Consider the following 26,001-nt stretch of genomic DNA (forward strand, 5'->3'; position numbering starts at 1 on the left):
AGACAATAGAAGCATACAGGTTGTCATTGATGGACGTACATCCAAGCAGCATAACTTTAATGCAGGAGTATCTCAGGGGTCGATCCTTGGATCATTATTATTCCTGATATTCATAAACGACCTCCCTGATAATATTGTGTCCGAGATGGGTATATTTGTTTATGATACAACGCTCTATAACAAGACAATGGCAGAATAGTTAGAAAATTATGGAATGGGGCCACAAATGGATGGTAACATTTAATGCTAGTAAAATGAAGCTACTTTCCTTTAACAATTACAAGGCGCCTCCAACCACCTATATCAATGATAAATAACATTACCTGAGAATTCTACCTTCAAACTCCTCAACTTAACATTTGCAGGCGATATAAACTGGAACAAATACAAGGACATTGCAAAGACTGCTGCAAAGAAGGTGGGTTCCCTCTATCGAGCTAGAAAACTATTCACACTAGAGAGTATCCTGTACTTCTACAAGGCCACCATTCGCCCATGTAGGAAGTATTGTTCACATGATAGGGTCCAAAAAAGAGTTGTCAATCTAACCGGTCCCACTATCAACTAAGCTCCAGCCATTGTCTCATCACCGCACTGTTGCATCTCTGTGCCTGTTTTACAAATATTTTAATGGAATGTGTTCTGATGAACTCGTTGCACTTGTAACCCCCTCGCCATACATATCCCTGACAAACCCGCTTAGCAATAACATTTCCCCCCTTCACTGTTGAGATCCCTAGATGCCAGAAAGCTTTCTATTCTAATAGTTTCTTCCCTTGAACAGCTAGACTTTGGAATTCCCTTCCTACTTCCTGCTTCCCTGGTCTTACTGATATGCAAAAGTTAAAATGTTACATAAACCAACTTCTTGTTAATCTTTCCACAACATGGTCCCAAATAGTAGCCTTTTACGCCCAAGTGGTGATACGCCTTGTTAGGAGTAGACGTGAGTAAAAAAATAAATAAAACTGGTATAATGTATATGTGAGTATATTTATCATACAAGTGAATGTTAAACGTCAAAAATGATATACATGAAAAGTAATAAAATGCATGCTAAATAGATGTGGGAGGCTGGTATATGGATCTGCAGAATAGATTTCCACATAGGAGTTGGGAGTCGGAGATATAAAAGGAGTCAGAGTCTGTATTCTAGGAGTCAGACTTTTACCATCCGACTCCGCAACCCTGTTTCTAAATAATGTCATTATTTCAGCACGGCTCAATAAGTGCATGAGTAACTTTTATTTTCTTGAATAAAATAAAAACTACTTGATGAGAACACTACTGTTTTTGTTTTAATAATTATTTTTATTCAAAAATAAAAAAAAATAAAAATGTCAATTGTTTAAAACATGTTTTTTTCCCAAAGTTTGAGATTTTTTTTTTTTAATTACCATATTTTTCGTGAACATGCTCTAAAAATGTTTCAAAATTATCTAATATTTTTTCACTTTTCATGTTATAAGCCTCTCCATACATGGCTTCATCGACATGAGACCATTTCATTTCTCCTACTGATCCCGATATGTATTTCAGTCTTCTTTTAATACGAGACCAGTAGGTTTCAATATTATAAGTGCAAATACCAGTAAGCGGATCCACAAAATTTTGTGAATCGTTTATAGTCCCGTGAACATAAACTTGAAAATAACATTTAAAAATAGCGCGGATTCCATTTTGACTTTCACCAATTTTCTTGTTAATAATTATATAAATTCCGGCAAAAAAACAAAATCATAATAACAAAAATTATGCGCAAATTTCAGGGCAAAATAAAAATAAAAATTTTTTTTTTAAAACTAGGTCACACACGCAAAAATTCTTCCCTTGTGAAAATAATAACTTCTCCCTCAGTCGAACAACATACAATATCAGAGCCGATGCATATTTCACTAAAGGGGTAGCATTTGTGGATGTCCGCCCTTTTCTTTATATTTTTTTAATATATAAAATAACTCCTGAAATTGATTGTTATTAATTTCATGGTGCATGTTTCATTCATGGTTAGAAATCTTTGTTTTGACTTTTATTTTCAATGAAAGAAATTTTACAAAAAAAAAAAAAATCAAATCGATTTCGAAATTCCCTTAATTGTATTTCCACTTTTTCGCTGTACCAATTTTTTTTGCAACACAAAAACTTTCGATTATATAATAGTATAGTTTCTCGGGGTTAGGTTTGCGCGCTCACGCGTACCAAGATAGCCACCAGAGATAACATAAGAAACGACATTGCTTAATATCCGGAAAACTACTTATTTGCAGAAAATTTAAATGCGATATTTGTTTTCAGCATACCCTAAAACCTAAAAAAGTAATCATTTTAAAGATTACCATTTTATTTCTTTGTTTACATAATTTAATTTTCAGTAAAACAACAGAATAGAAATGACGAAAATTACCATCAACTGGTGAATATATAGTTGTTGCTTATCAGGATTCCTGGTATCCTGGTACTGTGAAAGCTACATCAAGGATTCACGTAGAGTATGATTTATGGTTGCATCACAACATATTCAGAGGAAGTATTCCCTATTTTTCTCTCTAAATATTTAGTCTTCCCACTGCTACCAGTTGTCACTTAGTTGGTGTCACTAAGAGACATTATTTCCCCCACCATCAATTCTTTTATGTTAAGATTTCTTCTAAAAAAATTAAAACAAACAAAAACAAAAAAAAACAATTAACAAAATATATAAGTGTATTTGTTAACTGTTTCTTTGTCAAAACATAAACAAACTTACAGTTTCTTGAGTTTTTTTTTATCATTAAACACACACTATGTGTACGTTGGTGAGGTTTCAAACTATCTCCCAAATATTTGTGTCTTTTGCATTAAGTTTTATCATAAAAAAAAACAAATGCAAACAAATTCAACACACTACATGTACATTGGTGATTTTTCAAACGGTCGTATAGCATATATATTTATATATTGACAAACTTAGCTCCTAAATATTTGCATCTTTTGTATTAAGATTTCTCCTAACAAAAACAAAATACAAACAAAAACAGTAAAATACGGAAGTGTATTTGTTAATTATTTTGTGACTACAATGACATCAAAACAAAGTTACAGTTTCTCAAATTCTTTTTTTAACATTAAACACACTACGTGTACATTGGCGATGTTTCAAATCGTCACATTACATACGTATTTATAGAGCAATACACACAGACGATAAATCGCCTTGGATAATCACAGATTTTAAAGGGATTCTGCTCAAATCGTCATATTTTAACAACCAAAGCATCTTAAGTCCTCCAGATACCACTGTTTTGTTTAGAAATGAATATCCTTTCAAATGAATTAATAATAATAATAATAATGTACATTATATATTTTAAGAATTTTAAGCAAATAAAATGATAAAAATGCTAACATCATAAAACAGCGTTTTCGGTAAGATGTTTTCTTTTAATAAGTACATGGCATTTATAAGGAATTGCAGCATATTTATGTTCATTTACTGCAGATTATTTGAAAACCATTAATTTCTGGTGATTTTCAGGAGCATATTCTAATTCCTAGTACAAAGATACACTTATATGGTAAATTTTATTGCCTAATCTTCTGTTTTAACAAAGATATAGAATTTTTACTGAAAAAGTAGTGTAAAAAATGTGATAAAACGCATATGGTCTTAAAGAGGGGAAAATATCCAAACGTGTGAGGCACAAAAATAGTCATAACTTCCTTAATTTTAATTGGACTTCAAAAATTTAAAAAGATTCTTTCTTAGCTCATCAAGCTCTTTCTATATAGACTAATATCGAAATAAGTTAAGCCATTTCGATTTTGTCATGTGTATTGCTAATTTATATATTGAAGAGTTTAGTTCCCAAATATTTGCATCTTTTACATTAAGATTTCTCCTACAAAATACAATAGTGTTCTTTTTTTATTATGCCAAAAAACAAAGTATGGAAGTTTAATATGGCTATATTGAAGAGGTTAACTCGTAACTAAATTGAAAAGGTTAATTCCCAAATAGTCCATTTTCTTTTAATTATTATGCCAACAAAGAAATACATCCGGATTTTATTGAATGAAATAAAACAATCTTATTTCTGCAACATATTTCTTTTTATAAAATTCTGTATTTTTTTTTTTCAGAACAAATTATATTAAAAAATATGCTATGAAATGATTTCCTCCAGAGATTTTCTGATATTCTGGCCAGCTAGTGTATCTCCCATTTTGATTTTGACAGCTGCATCAAAAGGTGTAATATTATGGCACAACTGAGATAGGAAAAAAAAACTACCCATCAGAAACAGGTATTTATGTTGTGGTTTTCAACATTTCTTGTGATAGCTTTGGAGAGGTAATAGTATGGATACAAAAAAGAATCAGAATACGTAGCATAGCAGATGAGATTTTTTACATTTGAAGGTGAATTTCATAATTTTAACTTATCTTTTTCCATCAGTTCCGTCAAAACCAACAGATTCTAAAATAGAAGGGAAGCCATTAAAATCTAAAGCTCATCAAATGCCATCAATCGTTGAGTGACATGGTATTCAACTGACACTCTGGCGACAAGACGGTGAAGGCCAACTACATGTCCACAATGACATTTATGTTGTTGGTAAATGTAAATGTTCAAGAGAAAAAAAAAGATGCCAAGTCTGCAAGAAGTCATTGTCTAACAAGATCGCAGTTGCTGAAGAAAGAATTGCATGAATCAAAACTGTGTGGTTTTCTAGCAGTAGATATACATGCAGCACAATACATATTATTCAGACAACTGTTCACATCTTGGTCATCATTTGCATAATGTAACCTCCAACCTTCTTCAGGAGCATTTTTTTTTTCAAACTTATGTATCTTCTATGTTAAACTCAAGAACTCATACAAAATTTCAAACTGAACTCTTTATTTCACAGAGTAAACAATTCCCCTTTTGTCAGCAGTGATGGAATAGAAGTGCTAATCTTTATTTTATACTTACTATCGCTTGAAGTAAGGACTGAATCGTCAACTTTCAGAATGTCACTTAGAACTGTTACTCAACACCTGTTATGCCACATGTCTACAATTCTAGTATGAATTTAGGGAGCTTTAAACCTCATCTTGTTTACCATATACGAAAGGCTTGTTTGAAATAATTCAAAGGATATGTAATCAAGACAGTATTTAAAAGCAACAATTCTTCAAGAATATCTTATCAGTTAAAGCTACTACAAAAAACTTCATAATCAAAAACTGTGCATATTCTTTCTATATAAATGGGGGGAAAATTTGATGAATTGTTATATTTATTCCGGAACAAATTATAAACTATTTTATTAAAAACAAAGTATTCTTCAAATAAATTAACTATCAAAAATCAATGCAGTTTGAGGTTCTTTCATAAAACAGTGGCTTTTTTGCAAAATAATTTTTCTTAGATTTAAGAGTTTAAATGTACTCAACTTTTGAACTTTAATTCTAGTCAAAATGATTTTTTAAAAATAAGATTCTACTTTGCTTTAAGTTATGTTGTGTTTTAATAAAGATATAACATTTTTACTGAAAATGCAGTGCAAAAAAGTGATAAAACATCTGCTTCACTCTTCTGAACTTGCCTGAGATTGCAAACCTATGGATTATTTATGTGTGGTGCATTGTTCAGAAAGACACCAACCAACAAAATTAATGTATGAGCGTAATACTTGTGACATAAAGAAAATAGTTTTGTGGCATAACAGAAACATTTCTATGAAAGTAAAATGAAAAAAGAATAGATAGAGTTCTATGAGTTGTTCTGTTTTTTGAAAAAAAAAAAAAAAAAAAACTTTACAGCCATTGATTTATAAGTGGTTTGCCATACTTATAGGTAAATGTGCACTGAACAGATACCATAATACTTAAAGTTAAATTCAAATTTTGATATATCTTTTTTAAATGAAATCGTTAGTTGAAAGCACAGAATAGTTAAAAACACTCTCCCAATGTTAAGAATGTCTTTTTAAATAGAAACTGAAAATAAAAGCTAACTTTTTTTCATTTATTTTAAACAAACATTCATGACCTATTGAGTCAAATATTTAATTTATATGTTAATAATAAGGTCAATGAAACTAAGATAATGCGGAAATGAACGATATAAAAATTTTTTTAAAAAAAGCAGAAAGTATTAACAATTGTTTATTTGGATAATTTAAACGCGGAAAATAACAATTGGGACGCTGAAAACATACATAGTAAAATAATACGTTTTATTGTCGTGTTGATTATTTATTTGTAACGCAAATTAAAAAAAACATTTTCAGGTTATTTATGTTGGTAGTGTAGAAGAAAATGTATGAATGTTTTTTAAGAAAGGTGTATTAGAAAATGGAGAAGAAATTAATATTTCAGTCCGCAGGTCAAATTCTGCAAAAGTAGCGATTTGTGTTTATTTGTTTACGCTGTTATGGGTTTATGTTTATGTACGCATGCGCAACTGGAAGTCGTAAACCAGATGTGGGATTACAACACCCGTTACAAGGTCATTTGAGTTTTATAATTATATAGATTAAATACAATGTAGGAACCTTTAATTATAAATAGTACATTAGAACACCGAGATAACATCATTTATTCTACCTATATCTAACTAGTGTTACCTGGGAGTAATTCGTTTGTATTTTATGTTTGTTTTTTTTTTTGTAATAAATGGCAGATAAATTATTAAAAGTTAATATATTTCATTTTATGTAGAAGAAAACTATTTTTTAACATTGTTAATATAAAAAAATTTAAGTAAAAATGTGAGTTTATATTTGTATAAATTTAACAACAAAAAAAAATGAACAAACATATGCGTTAATAAGTTTAAGTGGATGGTAAATTAAAATTATATCTATGAAACAGTAAATAGAATTTAAATTGAGACTATATACAAGTTGGTCGAAAGAAGAAAGGTGATGTATTTCAATAACCTCTATGTTAAAATCGAACATGCTTTTGTTTTTTTGGGGATTAACAGAGAAAAAAAATTGCTTAACATGTGTCAGACTTTCAGTATTAGAATACTTTATAAAATTCTCAAAAATAAAATTCAAGAATAGGTTTTCAATGTGTACCAAAAGTTTAGCCTTGCAGCAAAGGTTTTCTTTTTTAAATGAAAGTCGATAAATTACGAAAACAGAGACCAGAAGAAAGAAAAAAATAAATGAAAGAAAATAGGTTATGAAACATAATTACATTGTTAAAATATATTAAAATAATAATTGTCCGAATGAAAGTGTTATGTTTAAAGCAAAACAATATAAATCCAACATTAGAACAGCAGAGATGTGATTGATAAACAGTGTATTTAGAGAATAAATTCCCTTCTTTGTATTTTTTTTTGGTAGCAGCATCTATTAATGATAATTCGTATTTTTTTATTTTTAGGAGAGGGGGTAAAAAAGCTTTTAATAAACGATACACGTTTTAATTTTCCTCTTTATAAATAACTAAAAATGATATAGAAATTAGCACTTCGACTCGGTCATAACTGATAGAATGAGAACAGCCTAATTTTGTATAGGTTCTGAGTTAAACAGAAAGATTTCCACGTCCAACAAAACACACCTTAAGTCAGAGGTTACATCAACTGAAACACAAAAACAACCACCAAAATGAGAATAATAGCATGAATAATTATGAAAATCTGAAACATACAAGACAATATTGGGCAGCAAGAGAAACCAAAAAAATATCCCATACATTCAGTCTTTCTGGCATTTTTTGCAAGTGAGAAAAAGGATCAGTTCAGATGAAACAGGCATGATAATTTGCTTACAATATGCAATCAGAGAAAAAAATTGCCGTTAACTTAACAAAATGTGAAACACTTAAAATTCGAATTTTCTTAAATCGAATCATTCTTTCTGTCAACAATGTAAGATTATGGATCTAAAATATAATATAAGAAATAAAAAAGAACTCTTAAATAAAATACTGAAGTTATATCATCAAAAGTTTTAGAGAAAAAAATATAAGAAAAACAGTATTTACATGCTCATCTATCTTCTATATATATAAAAGCGAAAATGTATGTATGTATGTATGTATGTATGTTTGTGTGTGTGCCTGCTAAAAACTTTCGACAGACAGAACAAAAATTCACAAACTTGGTCTCATATGAAAGCTCCATCCTTCGCCCGACAAATTTTGAAAAATTGGCCAAAAACGTTAATTTTTTTCACCCTGAAATCGGCACTTTTCTACAGGGGAGGGAGGGGGGTCAGCAAAAACCATCCTCTCATGACGAGATCAGTTCTATGCATGCGTCAGACGACGTCATAACCTGATTTAGTTTAAATATTTGAAGAACTGACAATTTCATGTACGTCGTGTTAGCTCAGTTGGTTAGAACATTGGGTCATTATCTTAATGTTTTGGGTTCAAATCGTGGTGTGAGATGTCTTCTTTTTTTTTTTTTTTTTTTTTTTTTCGATTTTTTAAATTTTAATATTGAAGCAGGGTTATTTAAGCCATTTTTCACGTAACGTTCGTTTTTCCATTTTTTTTTTTACTTCGCTTATTCTTAGGTTTTCATTAACACCCCCCTCCGACCACACACACCCAAAAACATCCGGGTACCCAATAATTTTTTAAATTTTAATATTGAAACAGGCTTATTTAAGCCATTTTTCACATGTTTTTTTTTTTTTTGGGGGGGGGGGGTATTTTTCTGAAGTTTTAACGTTCGTTTTTCTGTTTTTTGTTTTTTCGATTTTTACATTTAACATCGTTCGTTTGCCTTACGTTAGTTTTTTTTTGTGGGGTTTTTTTTCCGATGTTTTGCTTCATGGCCAACACGTCTTAAAGGGCAATCAGCTTTGATCACTGTGGGGAATACCCTTCATATCAGACAATAGCTATTAATTAAGACACTGCTAAAGCCCCCCCCCCCTGTTGGGGGGAGCTGGAAACTTAACTGGCTTATAGCCAAACCTAAGTGCGTGATTTCATTTCTTCACCTGACTGAACTCATTCACTTAACTTTCATTTTCTACATGTCAACTATTTCATATAGTCTAATATATAAAAGGCAAAATGGGCGCGAGTGTTTGTGTATGTCCAGAAAAGGCTTACACGGTAGGGGTTCTCATGTCAGTTAGATTCTGGGAGAAGTTTTCTTTTACTTCCTAGATCATAATATTTCAGATTCGCAAATGGACATCGTCTTTATCTTTTTTTTTTTTTTTTTTGAAAGAGTTTTAAAAAATTCCCGTGTGGTCGTCTCTGTTGTTTGTCTTTTTGTAGAAATAAAACAAAACTAATTAAACGCTGGCGCTAACTCCCGGCCTTCACCGGGGTAGTATCTGTTCTGTAATTCATCCTTGGTCAATGTAGGGGAAACCCTTCATACTGAGACAATTACTATTTATTTGTATACTGCCAGAGTGCCCCTTTTTTGAGGTGGTAGCGGCTTTTCCCCCACATTAAAAACGACCGTCGTAGGAGGTTTAAAAGCAACGCCATTTCTGCAAGTCATCTTTTTGATTGACTACATTAAGTTTGAATGCTTTACACTTCCGGTCGCGTCATGGAGTAGGGGTAAGATATCAGGTTTTCTTTCACTTTCTTTTCTGCCTTCACATCGCGGGTTCGAGACTGCCTCCCTACTATCACTTTTTTTTTTTTTTTTTTACACCTCCAAATACCTGGGCAATGCCAGGCACCTACACGAGTATTTATATAAAATGTAATTAAAAAATTCTTGAACGTTAAATTTCAAAAATTAAAAGTGATAGTATTTGCTTTTTATCAAACATACAATATTTTTTCTAACAATGATTTTAACAAAATAATCTTATTAAAATCAGATATCTATATATCTATGAAAGTGTGTGTGTACATTGCCCTACCCAATAACTCTGTCAATTTTCAGTCTACACACTCGAAATTTGATATACAGGGTACTGAGATTTGGGAAAATCTTTGTAATCTTTCCGGACAGAAATTTGGCTGTTATGGGGTCAAAGTTCAACGATTTGACCTTTGAGAACTCTACCAAACTCCTCCAACAATTTTGGGTATAAACATAAATTTTAGATATAGGTTCCTTGGACATGGATCTAACTTAACTTGATTTGAGCCCAAAACAATAAATGTTCAGAGGTCAAAATTTTTAAAAATTTGACTTCTGTGGTCTACGAAATTACTGACAATTTCTGGTCTAAATATTTGAAATTTTACATAAAGGACATTCAGAGATAGGGCAAGCTTTTTAATCGGTTTGGGTCGAAAATTTGAGCTACCAATATATAAATATATGTATGTATGTATGTATGTTTGCATGTGTGCCTTAAACTTTCGATAGAGGCAATGGATTTTCACAAGATCAGTATCGTTTTAAAGCTCGACCCTTCAGACGACAAATACCGAAAAATTGGCTAAAAACAATTTCTTCTCCCTAAACTGGGCACTTTTCTTTTTTCGCCAATATTTTTGAAAGTCCTCCCCTCTTTTCGATTGTCTAGCCTTAATTTAAACCTATGTCACTTCCGGTTTGGCGGTGGTCGTAACAGCAAAGACGTCACGTTTTTTTTTCCCAGTTCTTTTCCTCCTTTGCGGTACGGTTCAAGCCTGCATTCCTACTACCACTTTTTTTTTTTTTTGCTCAACACACACCTCCAAACACCTGGGCAACGCGGGGCACACATGCTAGTTTCATATATATTTGACTAGTACCCTGCGTTGCCCGAGTGCTTGTGTCGGGGGGGGGGGGGGGGTTAAAATAAAAAATTTTGGTAGGTAAGTATGAAGAATCGAACCCGAACCCTTGAGGAAAAGTTGGTAATTAAAGTGTGAACAAAAAACATGCGACATTAACCACTGGGCCACCACGAAACACTAACGGAAACACATTTGAATTTATTTAACTGTTTAGAATTAGCAGGTGCCCGTTTTTAATTACTTAATGAGGTCAACTTTGATTGTGGGGTAGTATTTTATTTACTGCGGGAACGCTTTTTTAATTCCCCCCCCCCAAGATGTTGGGGGGGGGAAACCAGCTCCCAATAAAAAGGGGATTGTCCAAATTGAATAGCAATTGTCCGATATAAGGAAAAACTCCACATTGATCAAATCTGATTGATTTCGGACATTTCCGGCGATCGCGACCGGAAAAATACCGCCAAAATTAGTGTCGCTTTTATTATACGAAAAAGCCTAATCCACATGCGGCGAGCGAAAAATGTTGAATATTTATCTTTTTAAAGTCGAGCAAATTAAATAGACAGGCGACGTCCGTTGTTAACTCATAGATATTATGATTTAGACGTGATATAAAAAGTTTTAAGTTGTGAACCGGACGATCGCTTCTCGAAAAAAAACCTTTTACAGACATACACAAAAAGCGAACATACATACATACACACATTTTTGCTTTTATATTTATAGATTACTTTATTTTTAAACTAGCAGGACCTGTTACCCGGTGGAAGCATACCATCCCCCCCTTGTAAAAAATTAAAGTATGGTTGTTGTTGTTGTTGCCCAGCCTCCCACCTCCTCATACCTCATGTTAAGAATGGCTTTCGGAATGGACACCCCCAACCTCTCCATGTTAAGAATGGCTATCGAAATAGACACCCATTTTGTGAGGATGGGTCAAAATATTTGCCCCAAATTTAACCTTGATAATTGTCAGAATACCCACCTGCAAATACTATAAACCAACAAAAAAATTGGGGTGGGGGATGTCGGTCAGATAGAATTAGATTTGTTCCTCGCGCATGCATACAAATCTGACGGCCACTGATTTCAAGTGCATAATACAGGTATTTATATCTCAAAAACTACTTGTATCTGCCAAATATGAGATTTTCTTAATCAACAGCGTCAAAAACCTATATAAGTCATCATTTTAAAGAAGTGTGGAAGTGGAGCTAAGGTAAAAATTTATCTATAAAATAAAAAAATAAATATATGTAAACAAAGGTAATGTATGTGCAGTGTTGATACAGAGTCCGGAAAAGAGAAGTAAACAAAATACCCCACAGAAAGTATAATTTGTCTAAAATCAAACATAACGGCTATCGAAATAGACACCTCAATTTGTGAGGGGGGGGGGTTGTCGAAGAATTTGCCCCAAATTTAACCTTTATAATTGTTGTCAGGATACCCACCCGCAAATACTATAAATCAACAAAAAAATTAGATGTAAAAGAAAACAAAAAAATACCATCATGTAAGGTTCACTAAGCCACTCCAAAATCAAAAATTAAATAATGGTACCCATACATATTTTTTTTTCAGAGTTTGTTTTTGTTGGGGGTGGGGGGATAGTGGCGTGTTGTTAATGTGCGCATAGGTAAGTGTAAGGTTATCAGTATTTAATTTTCTGTTTATGAGCGATGTTTGTATTTGGTTTATTTTTTTTAAAGCGATTGCCTCTTGTAGAGAGTGCCGCCATATTTGAAAAGTTATGTATTAAGTGATAGATTCCAGAATAATCGAATTGTCAGCTCTCAGCAATGAGAATGGGCGGAATTTGAGAAGGGAGAATTTATTATTTTTGAATCGGGAAATGGAAAAATTATGTTATGTCTGAGTTTATGATCCAGTTATGAAGGGTGCAAGCACAATATCTGTAGAATGTGTATATTTCCTTCTAATCTTAACTGGGGTCAGTAAGAGAACTTAATATTTTGGAGGAAAAATAGGAATTACTTCCTCTAAAGATGCTGTAATTGTGATGGTGTTGATCCTAGGATGAAATGTAGAATTTTATCATAACTAAATATATCTAAAATGTTGTTCTAAAGTTACATAAGATAGTGTCTAATAATCTAGACATAATAAATTTGTATGTGGCATTTGTTGTAAAACTACAGTACTTTGATCCAGAGGGGAATTTCTGCAATCAAAATATTATATATGGAGATGTTATTTATTTAATCTTTCAAATTCCTGGAAAAATATGTACACATCCAATATATCGAAGTTATAGAAACCTTTAATCAAGTGTGATGAACAGAGTTACATAATCACTTATTGCTATAATGTGGAACCTGTCAACATTTCAATTGTTTTCTTTTTTTCTTTTTATCATTTTAATTATCTTCAAATTTTTAAATATAATACAGCCCAAGAATCGAATAGACGACTCTACGGGTCACAGGTTGTATAGATAAAACACAATAAATGATCTGTTTCCCCACCGCTCTCTTATTTGATGAAAGACATCATTTCATGACATCATCCACAGTGTACGGTTATCTTTCATCTATTTTAATGGATGATGTTATCCTTTAATGATGTCATCACGTGTGCACTAGGATAAACAAGCAAGTTTTGGTAGGATACCCTCCAGATCTAGATGGCTTGTCTAGTATACATAGTAACTGTCCATATAGATATGTGATGCTTTGGGTCACAGGTCGCCTATGTTCTACTTTAATGGGTAATGACATCCTTTTGTTTCCTGTCTATTGAACACATTCTCTAAGCGAATGACATCATGTGCACAGATACAAACAAGATGCAGAGTTTTAGTAGTATAGAGATATTATTATTACAGGCGATTTAATGCAATAAATAAGTGCCCTGGTTCAGATTTTCATTTCACTAGGACAAATTAAAACAAACTCTTGCATTTTTCATTTTTTGGTAAAACAAACTTTTTTTCCTCTCTCCAATGAGATTCTATTTTTTAAGCGATTACATGTAAACAGCATGAAAAACTTAGTGAAAAGAATAGTAATTAGGAATTATGGTGTTTATGTACTTATGTTAACGTACTGAAATAATAACGTTATCATTTAGAAAGTCATTCTTAACATGGGGAGAGGACGGTGTTTTGTTATTATCACCTAAGAATTTAATAATAATAATAATAATAATAATAATAATAATAATAATAAAGATATCGTAAAAGTTGAAAATACTATAAAAAAATAAAAATAAAAAAGTAGCACAATAACATAAGTGCATAAGTACCGGAATTATTTTTGTGTATATATTTATAATTTTTTTACCACCAGATGTAATGATCCCATCCAAACACCGTTTTTAAGAATATATAAACAAATATTTTTTTAAGGGAGATAAAAATGTCCACCTATCATTCCGGATTGACCGTATGGGAAAATAAACAAAGGGCATGGCTCGTAGGAATTAACACAGAAAGGTTGGGGGGGGGGGCAATGAATAAATATGATTTGGGACTGAATGTGCAGTAATTCTGGCAGAGCATCGTGGGTAAGGGGAAGGGAGAGTCATGACCACAATTCATTCATAATATAGAGGAAAATATAATGGTAATTCTGCAGACGATTCTGAAATAACGCTTTTGAAACCCATTCTTAACATGGGGAGGGGGCTTTGTTAACCATTCTGTACTTTCACCTAACAATTTAATAAACAAAAGATGTAAAAACTGAATTTAACTTTAAAATCCTACCTAAAAAATAAAACACGGTCCGTAAACTGCAAAAGTACCAAGATAATTATTTTATTTATGACACATTTTAATGTATTTTTCTGAAAAAAAAAAAAAATAGATTCTCTTTAACATAAACCAAAAAGTTGATCTCCAAGAAATTAAGAAAATGGCCAAGATTAAAATTTTTTAATGGTTACATGCCTTAAAACCGCTATCTGGTTCAAAAGTGGGTGATCATTTTATGGTAAATTTATATACGAAAGTGATCACTAACTATAACTAAAATACTGATTTTTTTTTTTTTCTCTCAAACTAAAAAATATAAAATCTTAGGGCGGATAGGTTCTAATGATGGTTTCGTTATTTAAACTATTGTTCATATTTCCTTTTTTCAGATAAACTTGATGAAAATTTCAATTTTCAGAATATTTACAAAATAAAGAATTTAAAAATTGAAGTAATAATCTAACAAAAAGACGTCTAAAAAATATCGGCTTTTAAAACCTGAACAGTTGTTTGCTAATGTTTATGAAATTAAACATTATCAATAAACTTTTTCAATAATGAAAGATAGTTTAACCTGTATTTACTAACTAGAAAAATGCAAGCAGACGTGATCGACTTTTTGCATTAGATACATGTCTTAAAAATCAATTGACATTAGTAAAAATTAGAATAAAAAAAAGGAAACAATTTTGCTTTTTATTCGGTATTCATATTTTTAAGGACAAGTTTATGTGCATCGTAAAAAAGCGACATAGAAGCAGGTAAGGCGGTTTATCAACAAAGAAAAAACGTTTAAGATAATCTGTGTTGAAATAATTGGAAGTGCTTTAACAGATCGAGCCCCATGGCTGTCAATATTGGTTTGGTGAAATCTTTTCATGCGTTATAACAGTCCAAAGGCAACCACAACAAATGAAATCCGGGTTCTTGAAACGAATATACACTTAGGATTTATTTATATTGCATTTTTTAAATTATTTTGAATGCAACCCCATCGTCTCCCGGATAGCGTCTCCTGGACATTATAATTTTTTTTTATTAATTGTTTCTAGCTAGGACTGCTGTGCTGTAAGGTGAACACTGAACCACTCCGTGAATTAGGTAGACTCAGACATGAAGCCAATAGGCTCATTCGGCCCATTTTTCCCCCGACATACAAAAGCCATTGCAAATTTAATATTCATTAATTACCAAAAATAAAGAAAATAAAACAATTTACAAAAACGAATAGAATGTCCACCTGACCGAGAAAAGAAAATAGAAACAATAAAAGATAAGTAAAGCGATTTTATTTTTTTTAGGTGATTACGTGTGAGCAGCCTGCAAAATTTAGCGGAGAGAAAAAAATGAGTTAGAGTCGGGGATCAGTTTCGTATATAAATTTAACGAGTATTATTACTTTCACATAGCAATTTAAGGTGCTAAATGCACTTACTGATCCGCGCCGCGCTATTTTTTAAATTGTATTTCCAAGTTTAATTAAAGTTTTTTTTTGTTTTTTTTAATTCAATTGTAAGGTTAAAGTACAGAATAGGTACAAAACACCCTCCCCATGTTAAGAATGGCTTTTTAAATAATAACGTTATTATTTCAGCACGGATCAATAAGTGCATAAGTACCCAATTCAATAACCAAAAGATAATGTAAAACTTGAATTTAACTTATAAATCCTATTTCCGAGCCATCTAAATTTTTAGGGCAGTTAACTAAATTTTTACCACTAACCCAAAGTCCGACTGGCAAATTCGTGAAAAATTCCACCAAATTGCCTGCAAACATACCCCCACCCCACAAAAAAGAGAAAAAAAAACGCATAAAACTTATCTCCCATAGAAAAAAATGTTTAACTATTTCAAATACTAGAGTGAAAATCGGGGATTATTTTCGTTAAATTTACATGTAAAACTGATCCCTTATTGTAAAATATTTTTTATTTCCAAGTTTTCTTAAAAAAAAAAAGAGTAGAATATCATTGGGGGGGGGGGTAATTGAGGGTGCTAATTTACAATAAGATCCAATGAACTGAATAAAAAAATACAATGCCGTGTTTTTTCAATTTCAAGTACTAGAGTTTCATTTCGTATGGTCGACTTTCGACTGCCATAACTCATTTACGGTTTTAGCGAGCCAATATTGGCAGCCATAGGATCGATTTGTAAACGTATACTATTTGAAGTAGATCCTTAAAACTTTACAACTATTTAAATCTTTTGTTTACTGACAAAAAAAAAATAAACCTGACAAACCGATTACCATAAAGCTGTTTACTAGTATTTTGCAGCCATTTTGTAAACTCGATAGCATCCGTGTTTACAAGTCAATAGTAGACATTTTTATCATTATGATAGGATTTGATCATTGATAAATAATCCGAAAATGATTTGGAAGGATAGAATTGAGACTTGGTTGAGGTGGCTCGATAAAACTATCCATCATCATTGAAAGAATGACGACACGAAGAGACGCTTAAAAAAATGATGGATGGGAAGAGATAAAGAGCGAATGAAAAGTAGCGCTTCTTCACAAGGTGGCAATGAAATGGGATTTGTTCATTATGAAGTCAGAAAGTTTCCTTTCTAATAAATAAACGAGGATTCAAGTAAAGATTTAATCAAGGTTTTAAAGTTTTAATATTGATCGGATTGAAAAAGGGGGAAAATATCAAAAGCAACGCTCGGTATTGAAAGAAAGAATGGGTTTCTTTTCTTTGTTTGTCACAATAACATCGACACTTATTCATTCTTTTTTTTTTATAAAAAAAATTATAAAAGTATTTTTTTTTTAAAGAAATACTATCGTAAAGGAAAATAATAAAAAAATAAAGAAGAATATAATTTGAATTAAAAACTAAATAATTCAAGAGTTAAAGTTGGGTGAAATGGGGGAGGGGGAAAAGGGAAAGCAAACCTCTTTCTCTTCGCCGACAGAAAAACTCGGGTTCTCTGATGAGCATAAGAATAATCTCCCATCGCGAAATCAATTCTCAATCGATGGAGCATCAGAAAATGAATAGCCTTGTTTAAAGACAATATCCACGCGCATTCTAGCACAAGTCACAAAATGGTGGATCTACTTAATATCATCAATATACAAAAACAGAGCCCCCAATTTATGGTCAGATAGAAATGACAAGGAAAAAAGGCGGTGGAGCGATTTTTAAAAAAAATAGAGAAAAGAAATGAAAGAGGTTTTTATCGTGAAAAAAAAATATATAAAAAGATTATATATATATATTACTCTTTTCTTTTTTAAAGTGAACCTTTTAGGTCGCCAAATCTTACCGTTATGTTGGCATGAATATCGTAATGTTCGCCTCTCCGTCCGACAAAACGACAGGCGAGCTCGTCTACGGAAGCTGACAGAATTTGAAATCGTCCGTGAGCCTTAGGAAATGCAGTTTCAAGTAGTTTAATGTCTTGTTTCAAAGTGGCCAGACAAGCCATCACCAACCAGAAAGACTCCTTGATAAGAAATGGATGTTAACAAAATGTATCACCGTGTTTGATGTAGAAATAAATAAACAGTTGTCAGAAAGTCTATGCGTGTTGTGCTTACCATAATGGCGCAACAACTCTCTCTCTCACACACTCTCATTCTTTTGCTCTCTCTTTCTCTTGCGCATGCGTAGTGAGACACACGTTCGGTGTTAGTGAAAAAGTTCCTCTCAGAAAAATGAAAACAATCAACTTCAATTTTATATTGTTAGTATACGTGTTTTTGTTTTTTATATGCATATAAAAAGTCAATTATCAATTGATTCAATTAAATGTTCTATACAATTGTACTTAAAAATAAAAAAAATATTGAAAATAGTTATTTTGGAGAAAAAAATCTTGATTTTAGTTATTAAAATCATTTCTTTGTTTTGAAGGAAATTCATTTTTTTGTAAAAAAGACTAATAATTTCTTTTTATTAATCTTTTATAATTGAAATATCCAAATTTCTAAGTTACTAAAACATAACATGGGTTGTATTTTTAGACAAAATATTTGGGGGAACCTACATGTAATTTTAAATTTTAATTGACTTGCTACCTTTCACTCTTTCCTCTGCAATCTTTTCTCACATAAATATCAAAAGTAAAAATAAAAAATTTCCAAATAAATATATTTGCAAGAACATATTAGTTCTATAGTGACCAGCAAAATCAAATAACTCATCACATAAACAGAAGAATCTATACAGCCGGAATTTATTCATTTCAGGAACAATTTAATTTTGTCACCAGTCACCACGCAAAACTGTATTGCGTAAGAGAGGTGGCTGTATTTGATACACAAATCGATGGGACTATATTTTTATCTCTTCACGTATGAAGACAGTAAACAGGTTGGAACATTCTCGAAACAGGCTATAAAAGGCTTAGCCCGCCAAAATTAAAACACTCTAGACAGTGTATCTGCAAGTCACCATTCGTTGATGCCTGTCATGTTGCTCACATTTAACTCCATCCGAAGGACGTTAAATTGCGCCAAGTCCTAGCAACGATTCCATGATCGCCAGTCAGCTTTTCGCAGACTTAATAACTGCTTCTCAAAATTATTACCAACTGCTTACAAAAAAAGGCAGCACAAATAAAAGTGCCATTAAAAAACTGAAAATGAACGAAATACTCTAGCCCTTACTAAGGAAGCTATGCAAGTAACGATGGATGAATATTCTATGCTCACAAACTTTTTCTCCCTAGTATTTCTCATTCATAAAGTTTTCTTCGTAAAATTACGCTGACATTAATAATTTCCTTAGTCTCGGAGAATTTCTTTAGTCACTAGAAGCTTCCAGTAATACATTTTTTTCCAACTGGAATTTCCAGAATTCTTGTCGTATAAAAAATACACATCTCATAAAAAATACACATCTCACCATTAATGGACCCCAATCTTTTTAATTTCATACACATGGGGAGATAGTGCACATTCAAGAAGTACTGTGACTTACATATACAGCACACACAAAATGATTCTTTTCTTGTTAATAAAAATTATTTTAAATGTTTATAATTGTTCCCGGGTCATCGCTATTTGCTAATGTTTTTTTTTTCTCTTGCTACAGAAAGGAGTTTTGACCACTGCTCCCATCTTCGTCATGAATTCAGAAACTGGTCGATCCCCCTTCACTCTACAGTTCCAACTTAATATTGCAAAATCCTACTTAAAAGACACACATGCTTTTCAAATTAAAATGTTTTTTAGGGGATTGTACCTCTAATAAAATAGTAGTTTTCAAACACTGAGCATGGAATGAATAACAAACCTCTTTTAGAAACAAAATAACAGAAGCATTTATTTGAGTGGCAAAAAGTTAGACAGTGTTTGGGTTGAAGAAAGAAGGAATGAAACGTTCTTTGGCTGTGTCGGTCAAACAGCAGTTCTTTGTGGAGTGCTGAGTTGACAGCAGTTGTTTATTGTGAAAACCTTTGATGCTGCAATGTTGAGTGGACAGGGACAAGAGAGAAGGGAGAGAGATGTCTGGCTTCTCTTCTGATTGGTTTTTCTCTCTGCTAGCAGACTACTGTTCCCAAAAGGGGCTAAAGAAGTTATTTATATTTATTTGCCAGCTGATTGGTCAGTGTGTGGGCAAATCATTCTATCTATCTAGTCAGGCTCCTCGCCCAGACCAATGTGACTCTCTCTCTCTCTCTCTCCAGATTTCCTTGTCTTCCATCAGTTGCCTCTGATCTTCACAATCACAGTCATGTGCAATTTGCTGGATGGATGTGTATCTAGGTCATTCTATGCTCATGCCATCATGCCGTGGAGTTCACAACAATACATTTCTCACCAGCTGTTGCTTGTTCCTCTGGCAGTGACCAGCAAATCGTAGATGTCGATCCCTAATGGTAGAAGATATGGCATATAGGTTGCCATAAAGTTGCTGCTTTGTGGGGTGATCTTGCCACTGTTCATAGCATATGGGTGTACGTACCATCTCGCTTTCTTTCCAATCTTTTGGTGAGTGTCCAGGTTGTAGCACCATAAACAAAGAAAGATTTCATCACTGCTCTGAAGAATTCCCTTTTCAGTTTATCAGTTAGCCTTGAAATCCATACTGACTGCAGCTTATCCAATGCAACCTATGCTTTTGAGATGTGAATTTCGATATCTCTCTCCATAGATCCTATGTTGTTGCTCAGGTATGTAAACTCAGTAACTTCTTTCAGTGTTGTTCTATCTAGAGCTTTGATCTCCTCCTCCACATTGAAAGTCATAAACTTTGTATTATCCACATTAACATAAAGACCAATGCTATTTGCAGACTTTTCTAGCTCATGTAACAGGATTATGTAGAACCTGAACTAGCTAACGGGGGTCTAGTGATGTCATGGGGAGCAGCATGATAGTGGAGCGCCTTGACAGAAGAACTAAAGAACCGTTCAATGACAGGGTACAAAAGATGCTGAGCAGAAGAATCAATCTCTAAACAATGGTCAGAGTCAACCAGTCTAATTGAGAGACTACTACATTTCACTTGTAGACGTAGCTCACACAGGTGATATTATCTGAGCTATCGAAAGATTCAATGTAACTTGAAAGCAAACCAAAATTCCATACTGCATCGACCATTATGCAGGTAACTGAATCATTCAGGGAGGAGGCATTGATTTACAAGAGTAGATGTTTATTTGTGACTGTTACAGGTTTCTCCAGGTAAAGTTATCGAAGGAACCAAAATATGAAGCGGTCTTACAACTAGGGTTGCAGAGTTGAAGGTTTGGAAAAGAGCCAGAATTCAGGTGATTTAATCTCCAAAGAATAAACAGACAATCTAAATATTGGAAGACTTTAAAATAAAGAGCCGGAATAGGATATTTTGAAACAATGGGAGTCGAGTTTTTTAAATGTTATGCGTTAAAGTTAGAATCAGACATAATTTGGTAAGAAGACATTTGCATATTCTCACTCATGGAATGATATAAGGCTGTGTGATAAGAACAATATTTTTATAGTAAGTGAACTTCCACTTATGCCTAAACATTTTATCCTGTGATTTATAAACCTTTTGTCTCTGCAACCCTGCTGACAATATTTTAGATACAAAGACAATATGATAATGAGCAAAGGTGATAAACGCAGAAATTTAGTTGAATATACAAATATAGCTTGTTTTATTTGGACAAAACATACAATTACTTATGTTAAAGTTCAGTTGCTGGCATCAGAGGAACGTTAATGTTGTGTGTAGGGTTAGATTACCATTTCATTAATGATAGTGAGGTATCGGCATTGTATTATAGCTGAAGGAAAGCTTGGCAGACTGCAAGAAAAACTGTCCAGATAAGAACAAGTGTTGTAATGTGTTTTTTAGCTGTTGTTGCCAAAATACGTTTTTTAGTGTAACAAATATATAAAAAAAATGGGAAAAAAGTAAAACAAAGCTTCGTAAATAGAAGCAAAAGTAACAATTTGTAGTGAAGTAGAAAAAAAAAGTAATTTAAAAAAAATATATAAGACACAGCTGTTCCTTCCAAAAGGTTGAGCTCTTCAACGTCCAAAAATAATTCACCATCACAAAAAGAATTCACCGTCACTTCTTCCAACCGTCGTTTCACTCTCTGCGCTCTTCACGCCTGCTTAAAAAAAGTACCGTTTATATGCTGCCCATTTCTCCACTTATGCAAATTGACTATCAACCAGAGCCATCTAGTTTTCCATTTCTCCAAACAGCCAATTTGCAAAGGGGGACAACTCAAACCACACGCCCCCTTGATCTACACGATCATCACACATCACATGTCAACCCATCACATAGTCACTCGACCAACATGGCGGCCGTCTCTCTCGCTGCGATCTCCGCGGAGCCTCTTCGTGAACGTCGCTACTTGGCTCGACGTCACTGTCTTCTTCTGATGACACCACTACCGGCCGCACATCAAGGATGTGTCGAGGGATGCCGTCGATAGATACATTGTTCGGGGATTGGACAGTTGTCACAATGCCCCTCCCCCAGCGTGTGGTACAGCGAGCATCAGCCAGTTTGATCCACACTTCCTCTCCCACTCGCACAGTCACTCGCTTCTCGCCTTCCTCCGCAGGTAGCTGTGCAGTTCGGGGATGCCGCCACTCGTACTTGAAGACTGCCCTCTGTGACACTGACTCCACTTTTTGCCCTGACTTTGGAGCCATATTATACCAGAAGACAGCTTCTGGCGGCGAAATCTGGCCCCTTTCAGCTATAGCCTTAATGGTCCTGTGATGCCGCTCCACAATTCCATTTCCGCCTGGTCTATATGCAGCCCTGAAATAGCGCCGCACTCCCACTTATCCAACACATTCTCCATGGCAGCTGGGCGAAAGGCAGTTCCATTGTCCATTAGCACTTCCGTCACTGGACCCCTCTCCAAAAACACCTCTTCCAAGACCTTTGCAATTTCACCTGCATTTTCCGCCTTGATTTCCCTCCAAATGGCTACTCTTCCTGGTCCACAGTCGACCATTGACAGATATGGCCTCTGTCGATAGTGCGTTATGTCTATTGCCAACCTGCTCCAGTTCTCTGCCACCTGAACCTCACCAGCTTCGTGTCTACTCGGCGCAGGGTCGATTGATTGACACCGGCTGCATCTCTCAACCACTGTCCTAACGGCCTCCTTTGTGATTCTGGGGTCCACCTTCCTGGCCAAGAACAAGGTTCTATCCACTCCAAAATGATGCATGTCATGCAAATCCTTCAGAGTGTCTTCATTCAAACAACATATTGCAACAGCTGCCTCATTCGGCACCTTTAGCCAAGTCTTCCGCACCCTCGTCATCACATCTGCTCTGTTCTTCGCTGAAGGAACGATAGTGACCCTAAGTTGAAGATCAAATTCCCTAATCAGCTCCCTTAACATCATCAATCGACGCTTTACTAGCATCTCGGCAGTGCCTTTCATCTTCACCCTCCTTTCTCCTGTAGCTTCGGACGGGATCCAAGAGAACACAGTGGCTGAGTCGGTCCTCACCTCAACATTCTGTAGCCCCCATTTCAAGGCTAAGTTGATGCCCTTCATAACCGCATCCAGTTCCGCCACATTTATGTGAGCCATATCGTCCTTCTTCCGCAACCAAGCAGCATCTTCTGCAGTAACACCACCTATCTCCAAGGTGACCCCCATTGCTATACAGCTTGCATCACACCACACAACACCTTCTGCACTGTTGGGTACATACCAAACACCTCTCACTGGATCCTCCCTCTTCACCTCTTCAATAATCTCTCTCATAATGTCCACAGTCTCTTTATCAACTCCATCCTCCCACTTCGCTCCACTAGCTAGCCTTTTGATATAACTACATGCAGTCCGTAGCCATCCAGCAATAGGGTAATGGCCCACCAGTCTTCCGCATATTGAGAAGAGTTTTCGCCTGCTCAATTTTTCCGACACCTCCAGGATCTCATTTCCCCTCTGGAACACTAATCGTCCTATCTGATCCTTTCTTAGTTGGAGCCCTAACACAGCTCGTCCCTCCAACGATTCCGGGCGTTTTGCAATTAGTCCAAAGCTGTTGAGGTGTTTTACTACATCCTCCACAGTTGTTACCGTCTCATCCACCAAAATATCATCTATGTAGGAACTGGTGGCTCTTCTGACTGCGTCCTCCTTGCTTAGCACCGTTTTGAGGATTGCTGCCATGATTTTTGGTGCAGAATTCAGGCCAAAACCCAACCTAGTAAGGCAGTACGTTCGGCCCTTGTATCTGACCAGCTGGTATTTCCAGAATTCCTGTGAAAATCGTTGCAGCCTTCTGAATCTGCCTCCACTCTCGCATGGTCTCTCCGCACACGTCCATCACATCGCCTCCCGTGTGACATGCAACATGTACGTTCAGCTCCCTGAAGTCTAGTACTGGCCAAACTTTTTGTTTTGTGGGCTGAACAACCGCCATTAATGACAGCACACCTTCCACCTTCTCCGTCCATGGTCTTAAAATCCCCTCTGAGATCCATCGGTCCACCTCCTTCTCAAATTCAACTCTTGTGCCTCCTCGCAACATATGCTCGTAGAATTCCACTCTGTTGTTCAGTATGGGAGGTTCTCCCTTCCATGCCCACTTGACTGTCCATTTCTCACCATCAAAGTGTGCAGAGAAATCTTGGTCCTCTATCGTGCAACTTTTGTCAGACTCGGCCGTTCCTGTGATACCTTTTTCGAATTGCACACCTGCAGCCCCTTGATGTCCTCCAAATCTCACGGAGTTCCTATATACCATAACGCCCCCTAGTTGAGCAATTGCATCCATCCCTAGCACCACATCGACACCCGTGACAATTTTGTTAATAACAATCGCCTGGATTGTTAGTGACATCCCACGTACCATCAACTGAATGATACTTGTGCCATTGCACTTCACCTCTCTGCCGTCAACTGCCGTAATGCTGCTGGTTTCATTGCATGTGTCAACCATGTCTTTGGTGACAATTGTTGAAGTACAGCCCGTGTCGACAAGGGCTTTTGCACTTCGTCCATTTAGGGTCACCTCTACTTGTGGTGACATACCCTGAAGCGCCTTCATCGAATAAGTGGGGTAGCCACCGGCGCAGTGGCTTCCCCCTGTTCGTTTCCCTGGGGACAGAATCTGCTGATGTGGCCGACTTCCCCACAGCGGTAACACGTGACTTCTGGCTTTGGCTCCCTGCACTCCCTCGCCATATGGGGGCCTTGGCATCGGTAGCATCTGCCAGAGAACCTGGGCCTCTGCCACAGTCCTCTCTGCTTTTCGTGCTTCACACTTTCCTGCTGCAGTTTGCTTCATTGAGCGACAGCTACGATTCCCTGCTCACTCTCTTTTTTCCTGGCCAGCACCCTAGCCTGTGTAATCAACTCCGCCACCTCCATACTATTTACACCGGGCAGTTGCTGCAAAGCTATAGAAATATGGTCCGGGAAGCCATTGATAAAGGCCATCTTAACCATCTGTCGACGGCCTCCTCCATTGAATCCTGCTAGTCCCGTCAACCTCCTGATATTGTTTGCGTAAACATCGACAGGCTCTCCGGTCCACACCATATGGCTTAGTTTGCCATATGCCACAAACGGTCCTTCGGTAAATGCTTCCTTAAACTTTTCCTCAATGGCATCAACAGACAGTCGATCCTCCTCCCGCATCTCCAGATATAGGGCCAGAGCATCACCATCAAGATACAGCGGTATCAAGCTGGCTACCTCCGCGATGTCCTGCAACTTAGCGACAAGTTTAACCTTGGTCAGCCAGGTTATAACATCTCCCTCTCCAGAGAACGTCTTAAGCATTTCACTGCTGATCCTCTTTGCTTCCATAGTTCCCGCTGAAATAGCTTGTAGTGAAGTAGAAAAAAAAGTAATTTAAAAAAAATATATAAGACACAGCTGTTCCTTCCAAAAGGTTGAGCTCTTCAACGTCCAAAAATAATTCACCGTCACAAAAAGAATTCACCGTCACTTCTTCCAACCGTCGCTTCACTCTCTGCACTCTTCACCCGCTTAAAAAAAAAGTACCGTTTATATGCTGCCCATTTTTCCACTTATGCAAATTGACTATCAACCAGAGCCATCTAGTTTTCCATTTCTCCAAACAGCCAATTTGCAAAGGGGGACAACTCAAACCACACAATTAACAAAGGGAGAGCAAAGTAAAAAAAAGAAACAAATGTTAATTTAGTCTAAGTTTATTGAAAAGAA

At 35.1% G+C, this 26,001-nt stretch overlaps 1 protein-coding gene across 1 annotated transcript in view; it reads right to left on the bottom strand.

Moving 5' to 3' along the window:
* LOC145286066 (ubiquitin-conjugating enzyme E2 Q1-like) overlaps nucleotides 1–17,996 on the bottom strand; it is a 63,913-nt gene extending 45,917 nt beyond the window's left edge. Inside the window, exon 1 of the mRNA XM_080134739.1 lies at nucleotides 17,644–17,996. Within this exon, the coding sequence (XP_079990865.1) occupies nucleotides 17,644–17,805 (162 nt within the window). The 5' untranslated portion in view covers nucleotides 17,806–17,996. The remainder of the gene's footprint in view (nucleotides 1–17,643) is intronic.
* Between the last annotated feature and the right edge of the window lie 8,005 nt (nucleotides 17,997–26,001).

Source organism: Euprymna scolopes, chromosome 10 (genome assembly GCF_053919585.1).
Source record: "Euprymna scolopes isolate OS-2025 chromosome 10, ASM5391958v1, whole genome shotgun sequence".
NCBI lineage: Eukaryota > Metazoa > Mollusca > Cephalopoda > Sepiida > Sepiolidae > Euprymna > Euprymna scolopes.